This window comes from Falco punctatus, assembly GCF_963210335.1.
Source record: "Falco punctatus genome assembly, chromosome: 4".
NCBI classification, from domain to species: Eukaryota; Metazoa; Chordata; class Aves; order Falconiformes; family Falconidae; genus Falco; species Falco punctatus.
The window spans coordinates 14,177,904-14,190,973 of record NC_137583.1 but is presented as its reverse complement, the minus strand read 5'-3'; the positions used below and the strand labels follow the sequence as shown (position 1 = coordinate 14,190,973).

Here is a 13,070-nt window from a genome sequence, read left to right as displayed (position 1 = left end):
ACATAAGTAAAACAGAAGGGAAAAAAACCCAGCTTTGTAACACTTCTTAAAGCTGAAAGTTGCTTCTAGGCATCACAGCCCCAGCACAGAAGTCAGAAGGGTGCCCAGAGCGGCTGGGGAACCAAAGCAGTACAGGACAGCATTGGTGGCTAGGCAGCACACAGCCACGAAAGCAGGCTTGGTCCTCTTGATACTACCTTGGGTTTAGCCCCAGTAAACCTAGAATTGTGTTTAAAACCACTTGAGAGGTTAATGTCCTTTAATCACCACTTCTCTGAACCAGTATTAACTCAGCGTTCATGCTTTAAGTATTTCATTCATCCATAGTAGCAGGGACTTTGAAAGGCAGGAGCAGCAGCAGGTTCCTAACCAGTAAGGAATGGGGAAGGTCTGTGGTGGGTACAGCAGCAGTGAGAACATGGGGGCAGCTCCAAGTGACTGAGATTTTTTCCACACCAGCAGCTACCCCATTGGTTTCACACCCACACACCGTAAAACACAAGAGGTGGACTCCAGGGAAGGCAGGTTCTCTTCTGGTCTTCCCAAAGAATTGGGAAGAAAAGTGGGATTCCAGGTTCCTGCAGCAGCACTGGGTGGAAAGTTATCAGGGCTGACCGTGCCGGTGGAAAGCCAAGGTGAACTGTGTCCTTATGGTAGAGGCCAACAGACCGTGCCAGACAAACGCTCGGCCTCCTTTCCTGCGGGCCATCAGGACAGATGCTTTCCCTAAACTCTCCTATATCTGTGTCCGGGCCTCCCCCTGGAAAACATAAAATACCTTCCACAAGCAAGATGCATTAGTGTCTGGCTTCATACTTAAGAAGCTGTGTCTGCAACTACAACGCCTAACAGGACTTGTATGACACACATCAAGTGCAGAACATTCATTTCCACAGCTCATGACAGAAATCCAAAAGCTAAAAGGCAATGGGTTAACAATTAAAGACAGCATGGCACAACTTATTTCCCAATCACACCTCAAAATCAAGAATTGTAAAACTAACCGTGCAAAACATAAATGAACTGAAGCACACATTCTAGCCAAGCAGCAGCTAGCTTTATTGAGTTCCAATAACACTGCATCAAAACCAGAAGAAATTACAGCTGCTTCTTGCTTCTTAGCATTAGTAATTTCTCAAATTAAAATGTGATTATGTTGAATAATATTAAGAGAAAGCCAAGGGACAAGAGCAAGAATTAAGTTAGACAAGACTGCAGAGCCAGTGCCCCCTTCATGTATCCCTTTTGTGTCAGAGAAACTGAGTTCTTGGAAGTGCTGTTAATTTTTCTCAGGTCCATGTCAGGGATTGAATCCCAGCACACAGCAGCTGATGAATTAAGTATATCGTGGGTTGTGATGAACCATGCCGTTCTTTTTTTGAAATCACATTTGGGATATCTTCAGTGGGACAGAAAGGGATTTCAGAGAAAAGTTCAGGTTGATCAAACACATTTCCCCACCGGCTGCCTCAGTAAAGTTTAGTACAAATCTTAAGCATAATTAATTTTCCCTCCTAGCTCCACAGGAAAGATCAGCGTGCAAGATCCAGCACGGTATCTGTAATACTCCTCAACTCACTGAAGCGTAGCTCTGGCCTCCCCTGCTTAGTTCTGCATTTGCTGCATTACATGCATATAAGATTAAAACCGCTGTCAACATCGAAACACCCACAACTAAAAAACTCAGAGATGAGAACGTTATCTGACAATTGCTTGTAGATACTAGTATGTGCAGCTGCTAACTTATGCCCTGAGAGTAAAGCGCACACAGCCAAACAATTATTTTAAGGAAGTTTTTCAGCATGAATAGCTACATGTTTCTTCAGTAAATAAAGAACTACATTTTAAGAAGTGTCTCCTTCTTCCATGAGGAAGTACTTAAGGTAGTGTGTGTAATAGCAACAGCTGTCAGTTAGCAGCATTACTGCTGTGGTCCATTGGCTCAGAAGACAGGTGTATCACCTCTAAGAGCTCATCAACTCTGTTTCAGAGCTACAGCTTACATTTCTGAATGGCACATAGCACCACCTAAAGAATGTGAGGAAGGCAAAAAGGTATTAGGCAAGCAATCATTCCTGAAACGTCAAGTGATCATTCATTTATTCCTTTGAGGCAGACTTGCACTCTCTTCCTTCTCCTCTCTAATTTCTAGACTTCCTAGTCTTCATAGACCTGGTGCAATCCAGTTAAGAAACTTCATAGCAACTTCAAACCCAAGAAAACATGCCTGGAAAAGAGAACATACAGAACAAATAAGGATTCAAAAAACCTATTCCAAACAAAGTTTTTGAAATGCAGCACTGTAAACACCTGACATGGCTGATGTGGAAAGAGGAAGAGAACACACACAAAAAAAAAGTCTTGGATCAGAGGCAAGAATTCTACTGTATCCCTCCACACAAAGGCAGAACTTCTACTCCGTTAGGCTCACTATTTAGTGAAAGGGAAGCTAGTCCAAACTTACCCCCCACTTTCTGTCTTCTACTGGTGGATGTACAATCAGTAGAGAAAGACTATCAGAGAAAGTCAACAAAGGGCTTTTATGCAAAATGCAGAGCATTGAAGGAAGGTTTAGTTGGTGTTCCTCCTAGATTAAGGTACATTTTTAGAATATGGACACCAACAGCTATTAAAAAAAAAATAACGTATCTGCAGTGATAAGAATCTCTCACTGAAATGGTACAACAGTAAGCAGCTGGTCATCTCCTCTACAGACTGCAAACATTCACTGTGAGTGGCCAAGCCCCAAAAACCCATCTGGAATCACAATTTACTTACCGCATTAGCGGGAAATGCCCTGATCATTACAGCTGTGAAGCCCTTATACAGAGATGCAACTCCTTCTTCTCTGATAAGTTCTCTCAGCACATCTCTAAAGCCATTCGGGTATTTTCCTGGAGGAGCTGAAAGGAATACAACACACTAAGACATGTAGCAGTCACAAGTGCTGAAGGATGTGGCATATGTAACAGCCCAGGATTTTCAACAGGTTCATATTGCTATACCATCTAGGTACCACCAGAACCCAAGCATTGTTTGTTGTGACAACATCTGCTTAGGAAAATTACCTATTTCAGCAAAAAGCAAGCAAACAAAAAGGACACCTTACTAAACACTCAGTAAACAGAAGGTAGGTGCTCACCATCACCACGAAGAATTTACATCATCGACTCACTGGGGGGCAGGAAAGAAAGGAGAATAACTTTTGTCAGAGTTGGAAGTCTTGCTTACTTGCACTGCTGATCACAGCTCTCACAAGAGCTGCAATCAGGAGATAGGAAGGTCGTAAAATTGATGTAGCTGGTTTGTAATAAAAAAACAGATAATGATCCGATCATACGCCCCAGCCAAGGGCAGCAATAGACTTCATTGAAACAGCCTGTGCTTTTCATTTGCTGATGTTACACAGACTTGCTGAGGTGTTTTAAAAAGTTACTCTATTCAAAGAGTGAGTTCTTCCTTCTCCTGACACGTTTCTGGGAAGTACTCCACAAACCAACCCAGTTAAACAGAACCACCATTAACCCACATGACCTACACAGCAGCATTGGGGATTGGCTTAGTGGAACAAGGATGCAAAGCTGTAATGTATTTCACACTCAGCCGCTGGTATATCAAACAACCACAGCAGCCTTTATTCAGAGAAGAAGGAAAAAAAAAAAAAAAAAAAAGTTTCCTGCACTAGATTATCATGATTTGTGACTCAAGAAAAAAAGGTTACTGTCCAGTGGAGAGCTGAGTCCACAGACAGACTACAGAAAGCCTTAACAAAAATATTCATTGACTAGGACTCTTAGATAAAGCAATAAAAAACCTGTTAAACTTTGCTGAAGTGCAAGGCTTGTGGCCATCCTCACTATAATTAGTCCACAGATACTTAAGAGCAGAGGTGCTGGTCTAAAAACAATGCTCTCAGCAGGGCACACCCAGTTACTATAAATTTCAGATAGCACAGGCTACAATTAATACAACTGCATCTGAAGTGAAATAACAAAACCTCTCAAAGAATGACATTTGTCATAAATCAGCCACAACAAGCAGTTCTATTATTATGACTTCTACACTTCAGTTTTAAAACAAGCATCTCAAATCAGGATCGCTCTATTAGCAGGGAGGCAGGAACAGAGAAGTGCAATCTGATTGGCCACAAACTTGCAAGGAAACCAACTAGAAATGCTAGGAACACACTTGGGGTTTTCATGTCCTGGTGGCAAGCAGTGCTCAAGATGTGCTACCTCCCAGATGCCATGGTCAGACGGCATCTTCCATTGCTGCCCAGCCATTCCCAGGAGCACTGCACTGAGTGTGGCTGTGACAAGCTGGGATGCAACTCACCAGTCTGGAAACGGGATTTCAGCACATCTGGTGGAATGGCAACTGCCCAGTTGAAGATCCCAGCCAGGCCCCCAGCAAAGAGAATCCTAGGCACACTGAGGTCACTCACACTGTGGCAGAATTGGGGTGGGGTGGGAGAGAGAAGGAAGGAGAGGGAAAAAAAAAAAAAAAAAAAGGGGTAAAAACTCATCTGTTTTGACAAAGGTGACAATCAAAGAGGCAGCCTGGCTGACAGCCAGGAAGCAACACAATGCTGCAGACACAGAGTGCAGTATCTGAGAAAGATTTCCAAGAATTAGAGCCCTGTGGCTAAAACGTACTAACTTCACCCTAAAGGTTCAAATCTTTTCATTCAACAGCACACATACAGATACTTGGGGGGGGGAAACAAAACCAAAAACCAAACAAAAGCCAGCTCTCTGACCATACACGGGGTGAAAGTGAGAGACTTATTTCAAGTATTCCTTACTTGGCTAGTAAGGTCCAAGGCTAGAATCTGAGAGAAACTCAGAATACTATTTTATTTGCCAGTAAACACCAGACCAAAACAGCTCAACTCACAAGATGAGCAGCCTTTTATTTTAAGTTTGTTTCGATGGTACTGCTCTAAAACTCTTCGTAACTGGGGAGATTAATCGGCAGCATCTGGGAAGTCCAGAAAATGATGACTGTGAGATTTCACTAACCTCTTTCCCTCAGGGGTCAGAATGTTCTTCAGCCATTCATACGTCATGAAGTACATTCCACTGGCTGGGACATCTAGTGTGTAAACAACAAAGACTGTGAGTAGTGGGAAATGAAACGAAGCCTAGAGGCACAGCAGCCCCATGCCAGCTCAGCAACACCACTAAGTACATCCAGATTCCTTTTCTGAACATCCTCTACAAACAAAATAAAATCTGCTGTTACTTTAGACAGAGGAGCCTGAACTTTCCCAAGGAGAGCAGGTGCTAAAGGCAAGAACTGGGAAAATATCTTTTCTTAAGCACATCTGTCAGCAGCCTTTCAAATCAGACTATAACCTGCCTGCTAGCCATTAAGCTAACAATGAGACAGCTCTACGCTTTCTTAATTACTTCATAACAGATCAGAGCAGTTCAGGAACTGCAAAAGTTTTGCACACTATTTGTTCTAATGACTGTATTTTTGGAATTTTTTTTTTTTTGCAGTTGATGGGTCTGGTTTGGTTTTTTTTTAAGGTACTCCCACAGCCCATTCTTAGCTTATGCCTGAACTGGAGAACCAGCCTCTGGCCAGGGACACTGCCAGAGTTATATTGCTAGCTGCTACACTTGTATGAGAAGCAGAGGATACAACAAATTCCTCAATGGAGATATCAAAATACAGAAATTTCAGCTTAGCCTTGGAAAAAAAATGCCCCAGTACAGGGAACAATCTAATGCTTTTCAAAGGAGAAAGTAGCAAAACACGTACAGGATTCTGTGTCTGGCACAACTACTTTGGTGGTGGTGTTGTGAGAGCGGTCATGGCATCCCAGTCCAAAATAACCCACATTCAAGCAGGTAGAAATCAGAACTGCTGCAATCATATCTTTTAAAGCAGTCAGCATTATACAGCAACAGTCTCATAATCCTTTTCCCAAGGGAAAAAAAACCATTTAATAAAAGCCCACTTCTGTATTTTTCTTTTCTCTTTGCTCTCTCTGCTTCTCTCCTGAAGTCTCTCATTCCTCTTGGCTTTTCAGATCTTAATTACTTCCTATATCCCTCTGATCTTTGTCATCTAATCTCTTCCTCAGTCACTGAGATCTCATGTTTATTTCTCAGTCCCTTTGAGGCACTGCAGTAGCTCTGCAGACGGCAAAAAAAGTGTGACACAGCATCTCCAATTGGCTAAAGGGGCAGTGAGACCTGTGATATTATGTCAGGCTTCTTATCTTAGAGTACCCCACACAGAAGCAGCATCAGAACATCTCCATCACTCACCTCTCATGAGGGTTAGCACTGTCCCCTTGTACACGCCACGAATTCCAGCCTCGCGGTACAGCTGTTTTGCACAGTCCAAAGAGCCACTGTATTTCGTTTCACCTGTAGCTGCCTGGATCTGAAGGATTAAAGTGATAGTTTCTGACTAGTGAAGGTTTCTGGCTGGTGAACAATCTTTCAGCTAACAGTTAGAAAGCCACGTGCATGTTTCCAGAGAGGAAGGAGCACATACTCATTCCTCAGACGCTCCTGCATAGGAAACCCATGTCACTTCCTCAAGCAGCTCTCTCATGTTCAAGCTGAGGATATGTTTACTGTTCCAGGCAGAGGCTAGATTCTCCCTTATTTTTCCACAGTGCAAATTTGAAACAACCGAAGTCAGTTAGGTAATTCTACATGTGCATTGACAAAAATAGCCTTCAAATAGTTTAGTAAAATTCAAACAATTTGCATCTGTATAAAAGCTTCCATGATATCATGTCTGTCAGGACAAACATGTGACCACCCACCACCATAATAACGGAGTTCAACATAGCCTGAAATAAGCAAAGCTTCCCATCTTTGCTGAAGACGGTATTTTTGTTTGTTCAGGTTCATGTTTTCCAACAATACTTTAAAAACCCTGGAGGAGGTGTAGAGATAACAGCCACCTAAACACTAGAAAGCTATTTAATGTATTTTGAAATGTAATCCTTAGTTACGTATTGGGAACCCGTCAAGGTAACAAAAACTTTACACTAGAAAGAGTCTTATGATCTAGTAGTTTTGCACTTTTTTTTTTTTTTTGGGAAAAAAATCATTCTGAAAAACTGGACTTTTTCATACTTTGCAGTGGACTTAAGCATCCACCAATGCCTCATGTAATGCCAGATAGTCTAAGGCTTGCGCTCTCTAAAACGAAAAGAGCAGCGAATGCTGTATGTACTTATACTGTCATGGTGAGTTTGTATAATGCTTCTTCGTGACACAGTTGCATTAAATGACAGTTGCCTCAGTCCTGTCAAAAAACAGAACAGAGTAAATACACTAACCAAAGAAGTTCCTGGTATGGAAAGACAAGACCCCTAAGATTAAATTCCCATCACCACCACCCAATGCCTTACCTGTAAAAGGCACTTGATTCTCTCTCCTGGAGCCATGATTACAGTTGTGAACACACCCGACAACATGCCAGCAGCAAACAGCTGAGGATATCTGCCCCGAGGAAACAGAAGAGACCCTAACACAACATAGTACATAGGAAACAAAGGGCAGAAAGATCCCTGTATCACCAGATTGTGCTGTTCTACACAAGGTTGGCAGTGGAACTAGAAATGCATGGCCTGCTTTTGACGAGTGCAGAAGTGCCTCATCAATGCATAATTAGAGCTAAACATTTAAGAACTCTAGGATTCAAAGCGCACTGGTTCCCACAGCAACCATAACTCAGCTCTTCACATCCATTGTATTTGCTTGTATTCCTTGTACTCGCATTTTTCTTCTACAGCATTTCCCGTTCTTTTTTATTCCCAACAGTCTCGCTCTCTCCTCTAGCCTCCCACACTTCTCAGGGGCCACAGCTCCCATGTGTATTCCTGCTTGTGCAGCCAGGAGCCTCCTTTGTGCAACCTCTCAGTCCTTCACTTGTTCAGCCTCTGCCATCATCAAGTCTGTCCTACCAACCTGCCATCATCCCACACAATCTGCATGTGCTTTCATGTGGCAAAGTCTCTATGACAGAAATCCCTTAAGCAGGCTGAGTTTCTCCAGCACAAACTTATCTTTATGTCCAGCCTCCTGCTACGTTCCCTAGTAAAATGACCTAACATCTCAATCCAACTAAATTCCATGCCTCCTGCTTCTCCCCACTTCCCCAGAAGATGGCATTCTATTCAGGTTTTCCAATTCTCACACCTTTCTTTACTCTTAAACGCCCTCTAAATCTTCCAGACCATTCAGACTTCCCTCACGGCTCTACATGCGCGTCCTGCTCAAAGTAAGCTTTGAGTTTTCCAGCTCACCTTGGGATTATTCAGCCCCAGCAAAGATAGAAAAGGCATCCCAGGTTTCTCTCCATCTCCTTCCTTTCAAAATTGGCATGGAGAACCACTGCCATCCTGTCTGCCTCTAGGCACAGAACCATGGTGCTAGGAGTCTGACCTTCATTTTTGAGCCTCATGTCCCAAGCACAGTATATCTTACTGTGTCAAGTCTGCACCCCCAGTACAGCACAGCTGGGCAGAATGACAGTTCCACCATGTATTTGTTCTTTCTTTCCCACTGCTCTGCTTGAGAGGAGTTCTACATAAAGACTCAAAAACCTACGCTGCCCTTCTCCAGCCTGCTCCTTAAAACTTCGATTTGGTATGATGTATATAAAACATAAGGCGATTAGGCTGCTGGAAATAAGCCCACAGCCCATACGTTTCCTTGTATTCCCCACTCCCTACTGTTCCCCTGGTCTCACCCTGCAGCCTTGTCTGCTTGAGGATATTGCCACGGCAGCACAGGGTAAGTTAGCAGTGCCCCAGCATCTCAGCACTGCCTCCCTCTGAGCAACCCGAGAGGGGGACCCCGCTCCATCTTACAGCCATGACTGGTGCTGCAGAGCCAGCTGCACTCACACCACCCAGGTAAGACCCCTGTGCAGGCAAGACTCCAACAAAAACCACACACCCCCACCCCACCATGCTTGGCTCAACACAAATGGACTCCTGTTTTCTGACACAGTTCCTAAGTATTGCACAAATAATCAAATAAAAAGTCACTAAGCCACAGTTCCATTCCTATAGAGCTATAAATCACAACCCAGCAAAGAAGGGAGTACTTTACAGGTAGGGGGGCTTTCTTCATGCATAAGTTAGCTTGTAGAAAGCCACACAAAGTTTTCTTAGCTTCCCATCTCTCTTTCAGGCTAGACATACCTGAGAGAAGGGTTGCTCATAACCATCTCTTTTCAGAAATTAATAATAAAACATTTCTATGGCTACTCTTATATCCTAACATAAGAACACAGCAAGAGTCACAAATAACAGAGAAAAGAGAATCATGACTGTGAATGTTGTCAAGACTGCTTGACCATGAACATATTTCTCCCATAGTTTCTGTTAATAGCGAGACTGTTGGCAGGCAATCATTATATATTTCACACCGTACTCATCCAAAACAGAATTGTTCCTTAATGGCTCTTTCTTGCGTAGAAAGGGAATTGCATAGCACCTGCCCACACACTCTCCGTTTTTAGCCTGTGCTATCAGTCCCACGCTTCCAGAAACATTAAAACACAAGTGTTTTATTTTTTTAGAACTATATTTATAACCTAGGAGAAGAGACAAATTTACACCACAACTCAGTGTGCAACAATACAGCAGGCTGCAAGAGCCTTAGGGTGCCTTTCCCAACTGTCCAATTAACTCAGAAACTCACGTCAAAACGTCATCAGGTTTTCTCTGTTGGAGTCTTTTTCCCAAGCCAAATCCAAAGAAGCACACAGCAAACATGGGTGTCACTCCGATAATAGGTGCTGCCATTCCTCTGTATAAGCCTCGGACTCCCTGCAGGAAACATTGCACAATTACTTCGTTTTCAATAGACTTTGCACACACTTCAACTTACTGAGAAGCAAAAGGCTACAATACAGGATAGTATCAGTGAGACAGTCAAATTAATCATAAGAATAATGGGGTCTGTGGTTCATTTGCAATTATACACATTTAGCTGAGGCTCAGGGCCTGTTGCAGAGGAAAGCTATCCTTCCTGGAAAACACAGCACCACTTATACCCTTCTGTTCCCATACTGGGCATCCTGCACTCACATCTCAAGAATAAGGAAGTTAAAAGCCACCTGAATAATAGTCCAGATAGATGTCAAAAGGTACATACAAAAATGCACATGTGCTTTATTAATAAAAGTCATCAAACATATCAGTATAAAATCCTGACGCTGAGCCTGAGAATGCTGAACCAAATTCACTCTTTAGATAAAGAGCCAGGGAGACTGACTTGAACTACTTCACTCCTCGCACAAACTTAATTTGGAACAAGTTCAAGAGCAAATTATTTTTTATTTTCTTCCCTAAGTTCAAAACTTTTTCACCATACAACTTTATGTTCCTGATGTTTCCCTTCATCAGACTACACACACGGAAAAATTCTAATGCAGACCTCAGCAGCAGCATTTGTTTCATTTATCTTGCCTTTGAACAGAACTTTTTCTAATAAAAGCGTTACCTTTCCAGTTAAAGGCCAGATGCAAAAATTAAAGATTTGCTGGTCTGCCTGCTCATTTCTCTACCCCCCCCCCCCCCCAATAATCTGTGTATCCCAATATGTGTCTGCGTGCTTACAGGCACAACTGACTCTGTAATGAAATTGTATCTGGCTGACAAAGATCAGACACTCCTGATCAACCTTCCCATGAGCAGCAGGAAACAAAAGGCCTTGACAGAGAGATTTAATGCTTTTCCTTGTAGAAGCTGATGAGTATTGAGTAGGAGTAGAAAGGCAGCATTACTTTTGAACTTCACATCACAAGGCTATTATTATGGTTCAGCTCTGACGTCCATGCTTCAGCATGGGTGTTAAAAACTGCAAGGGATTCAGAGCTAGCAAAGCATTTCGGCACTTTGTGGGAGAGACCAGAGAAGCAAGATTTACTTCGGTTATATAACAATGTGTTAGTACCGTAATGAAAGTAGATTTCAGGTATGAGGCAGATCTTTCATTTAACAGAGTTACCTAACAAGATCCAGTGGTCAGAAATTAGACTTCAGACTAGTAAACAAAAAGTTGGGCTTTATAGCCATTGTTTCCAAATGGTAAACAGCTGCTGGGAAAACTCATGAAGCAGAAAACTGGATTCTATGTCACTTCAGGCTTTTAAACCAAGACTGTGTGCCTTTCGAAAAACAGAACAGACTACAGTTCAATCACATGATACGGCTAATTCAGAAGTGAAAACCAGCGTCCACATTCTGAAGAAGACTGAACAAAACTGTTATAACTGACCCTCTATTCTCAAAAAAAAAAAAAAAGCAGGAAGAAAAAAAATCAATTAATGCTCCTCTGCCTTCTTGTATATGGCATAACACATTATAGAAGATGTAAAGATGCAATGTAAAGATTTTCTGTAAAGATACACTTTACAGAAGTAAAAGCACTACCCATATCAACAAAAGTCATTGTCTATTTTAGGATTTCCAGAGTCAACTCCAAATACCAAAGACAGCAAGATTCCACTGGCTACAACAACAAAGCCAGCAAACAACTGCCAACATTCACTCCAGTCGTTAAGTTCAGATATTAATATCACATTATTCTGAACCAAAAGCATTTCTTAACAAAACAAAGACACATGCACCTGGAGCACGCAGATGCTAAGTATTCTCCAAGTCTGGTAACCTCCTTAAAAATTTTAATTATAATCAATTCAACGGATAACCCAAGAATTGTATAGTCTCCAGGGCAACATTCCCCCATGATTCCATTCCTGGGACGTACAGGAACAACTGATATTTTTGGCAGCATCGGAGATGACATGCTAACGCAGTACCTCTCCAATGAGAGTCTTTCTGAAGCAGTCAAAGGTCCCAGAATAGAGTGGAGGCTGACCGGGCTGTGGCTTAGGCTGCGTTTGCAGTCTGACCTAGTAAAACAGGATAGGAAAACATTATTTTATTACATATTGCCATCTAAACTTTGATTCAGAGAAAAACCTCTGTATGACAATTATGGAGTGAGTTTTGTGACTGGACTTTATGATGTTGGTAGAGAGATACACATCACCGTCACCCTTTGCGGAAGAAAAGGGATTGAATTTTTGGTGTATTCACTAGTTAATGCATTCAATTAACTGCTGGGGTGACCCCAGGATAAGAACCCCACCTCAGCACCAGAGAGCTGGTCCCGTGTCACTACACAGCTTCCTCACGTGACGGGGGGATCGGGGGGACCCTAGGGGAAGTGGAGTGTGTGCGGGGGTGTCCGTCCGTCCCAGGGTCACCCCCGGGCTCTCCCGGGCCTGAGACAGGCTCCCAGCTCCTCCCAGCGCCCGCCACACGGCCGCTCCTCCCGTTTGTGCTACAAACCGGCGGGCCGCCGAGCGGGCCGCAGTGCCGCCAGACCAGCAGAGGGCGCCCCACCGCACGGCCGGCCTGCCCCGCGGTGCACGCCGGGACGCCCCGTGCCACCCCGCCGCGGTGCACGCCGGGAAGCCTCGCCCTCCCTCAGCGCCCGCCGGGACGCGTAGTCCTCCGCAGCGCCCGCCGGGCGGCCGCGCCAGCCCCGCGCAGTGCTCGCTGGGAAGCGTAGTCCTCCCGCGCCTACCCCGGGACGCACGGCCCCGGGTCCCGGCCGCCCCCCCGTCCCGCCTCACCTTAATGGTGTCTAGCGGGTGCCCCACAAACACCAGGCAGACGCCTCCGAAGCCGCCGGCAAAGAAGTTCTTCACGGGGCTGATGGGCTGCGGCTGCTCCGCCATGGCGGCAGCAGGTGAAGAACGGGGCCAGGGTGCTGCGTCCCCGCCGAGCCAGTGCCGCCCCCTCCGCCCCGCGACCTTTACCCCAGTGCCGGGCCGCGCGGCACGCCGGGACACGGGGGGAGGCGAGCGCGGGGCAGGCCGGGATAGTGGCGGCCGCTGCCCGCGGCGGTGCGGGGGCGGTGGCTGGCTGTTTCCCCGCTGCGGCTCCGGGTGCTGTCATTGAGGGCCGACACCGGCCGAGGCCGGGCCGCTGGGCTGCCGGCGGATCCTGAGGGCGCTGAGCCGGCAGCCTGGGGCGGACACTGCCGCCGGCCCCATCTCCCCCTGCCCTC

General features: G+C 44.8%; 1 protein-coding gene across 1 annotated transcript; it reads right to left on the bottom strand.

Annotated features, from left to right (window-relative positions):
* Positions 1 to 2,083: 2,083 nt before the first annotated feature.
* Positions 2,084 to 13,061, bottom strand: SLC25A20 (solute carrier family 25 member 20). Its single transcript, XM_080385696.1, has 9 exons — positions 12,634 to 13,061; positions 11,812 to 11,904; positions 9,687 to 9,814; positions 7,385 to 7,475; positions 6,282 to 6,399; positions 5,022 to 5,094; positions 4,336 to 4,445; positions 2,779 to 2,903; positions 2,084 to 2,227 (listed from the first exon to the last, which is right to left on the bottom strand). The coding sequence occupies exons 1-9, from the start codon at positions 12,736 to 12,738 to the stop codon at positions 2,165 to 2,167; spliced, it is 906 nt and encodes a 301-aa protein (XP_080241822.1). The 5' UTR covers positions 12,739 to 13,061; the 3' UTR covers positions 2,084 to 2,164.
* Positions 13,062 to 13,070: the final 9 nt, after the last annotated feature.

Bases quoted from the DNA above. Each gene is read 5' to 3' on its own strand.
- SLC25A20 (XM_080385696.1), bottom strand. From the start codon at position 12,738: ATGGCGGAGCAGCCGCAGCCCATCAGCCCCGTGAAGAACTTCTTTGCC. The intron at 11,905-12,633 runs GTGAGGCGGGAC...CTGTTTTACTAG, and splicing joins ACCCGCTAGACACCATTAAG to GTCAGACTGCAAACGCAGCC. The intron at 7,476-9,686 runs GTGAGTTTCTGA...TCCTCGGGGCAG, and splicing joins AAACCTGATGACGTTTTGAC to ATATCCTCAGCTGTTTGCTG.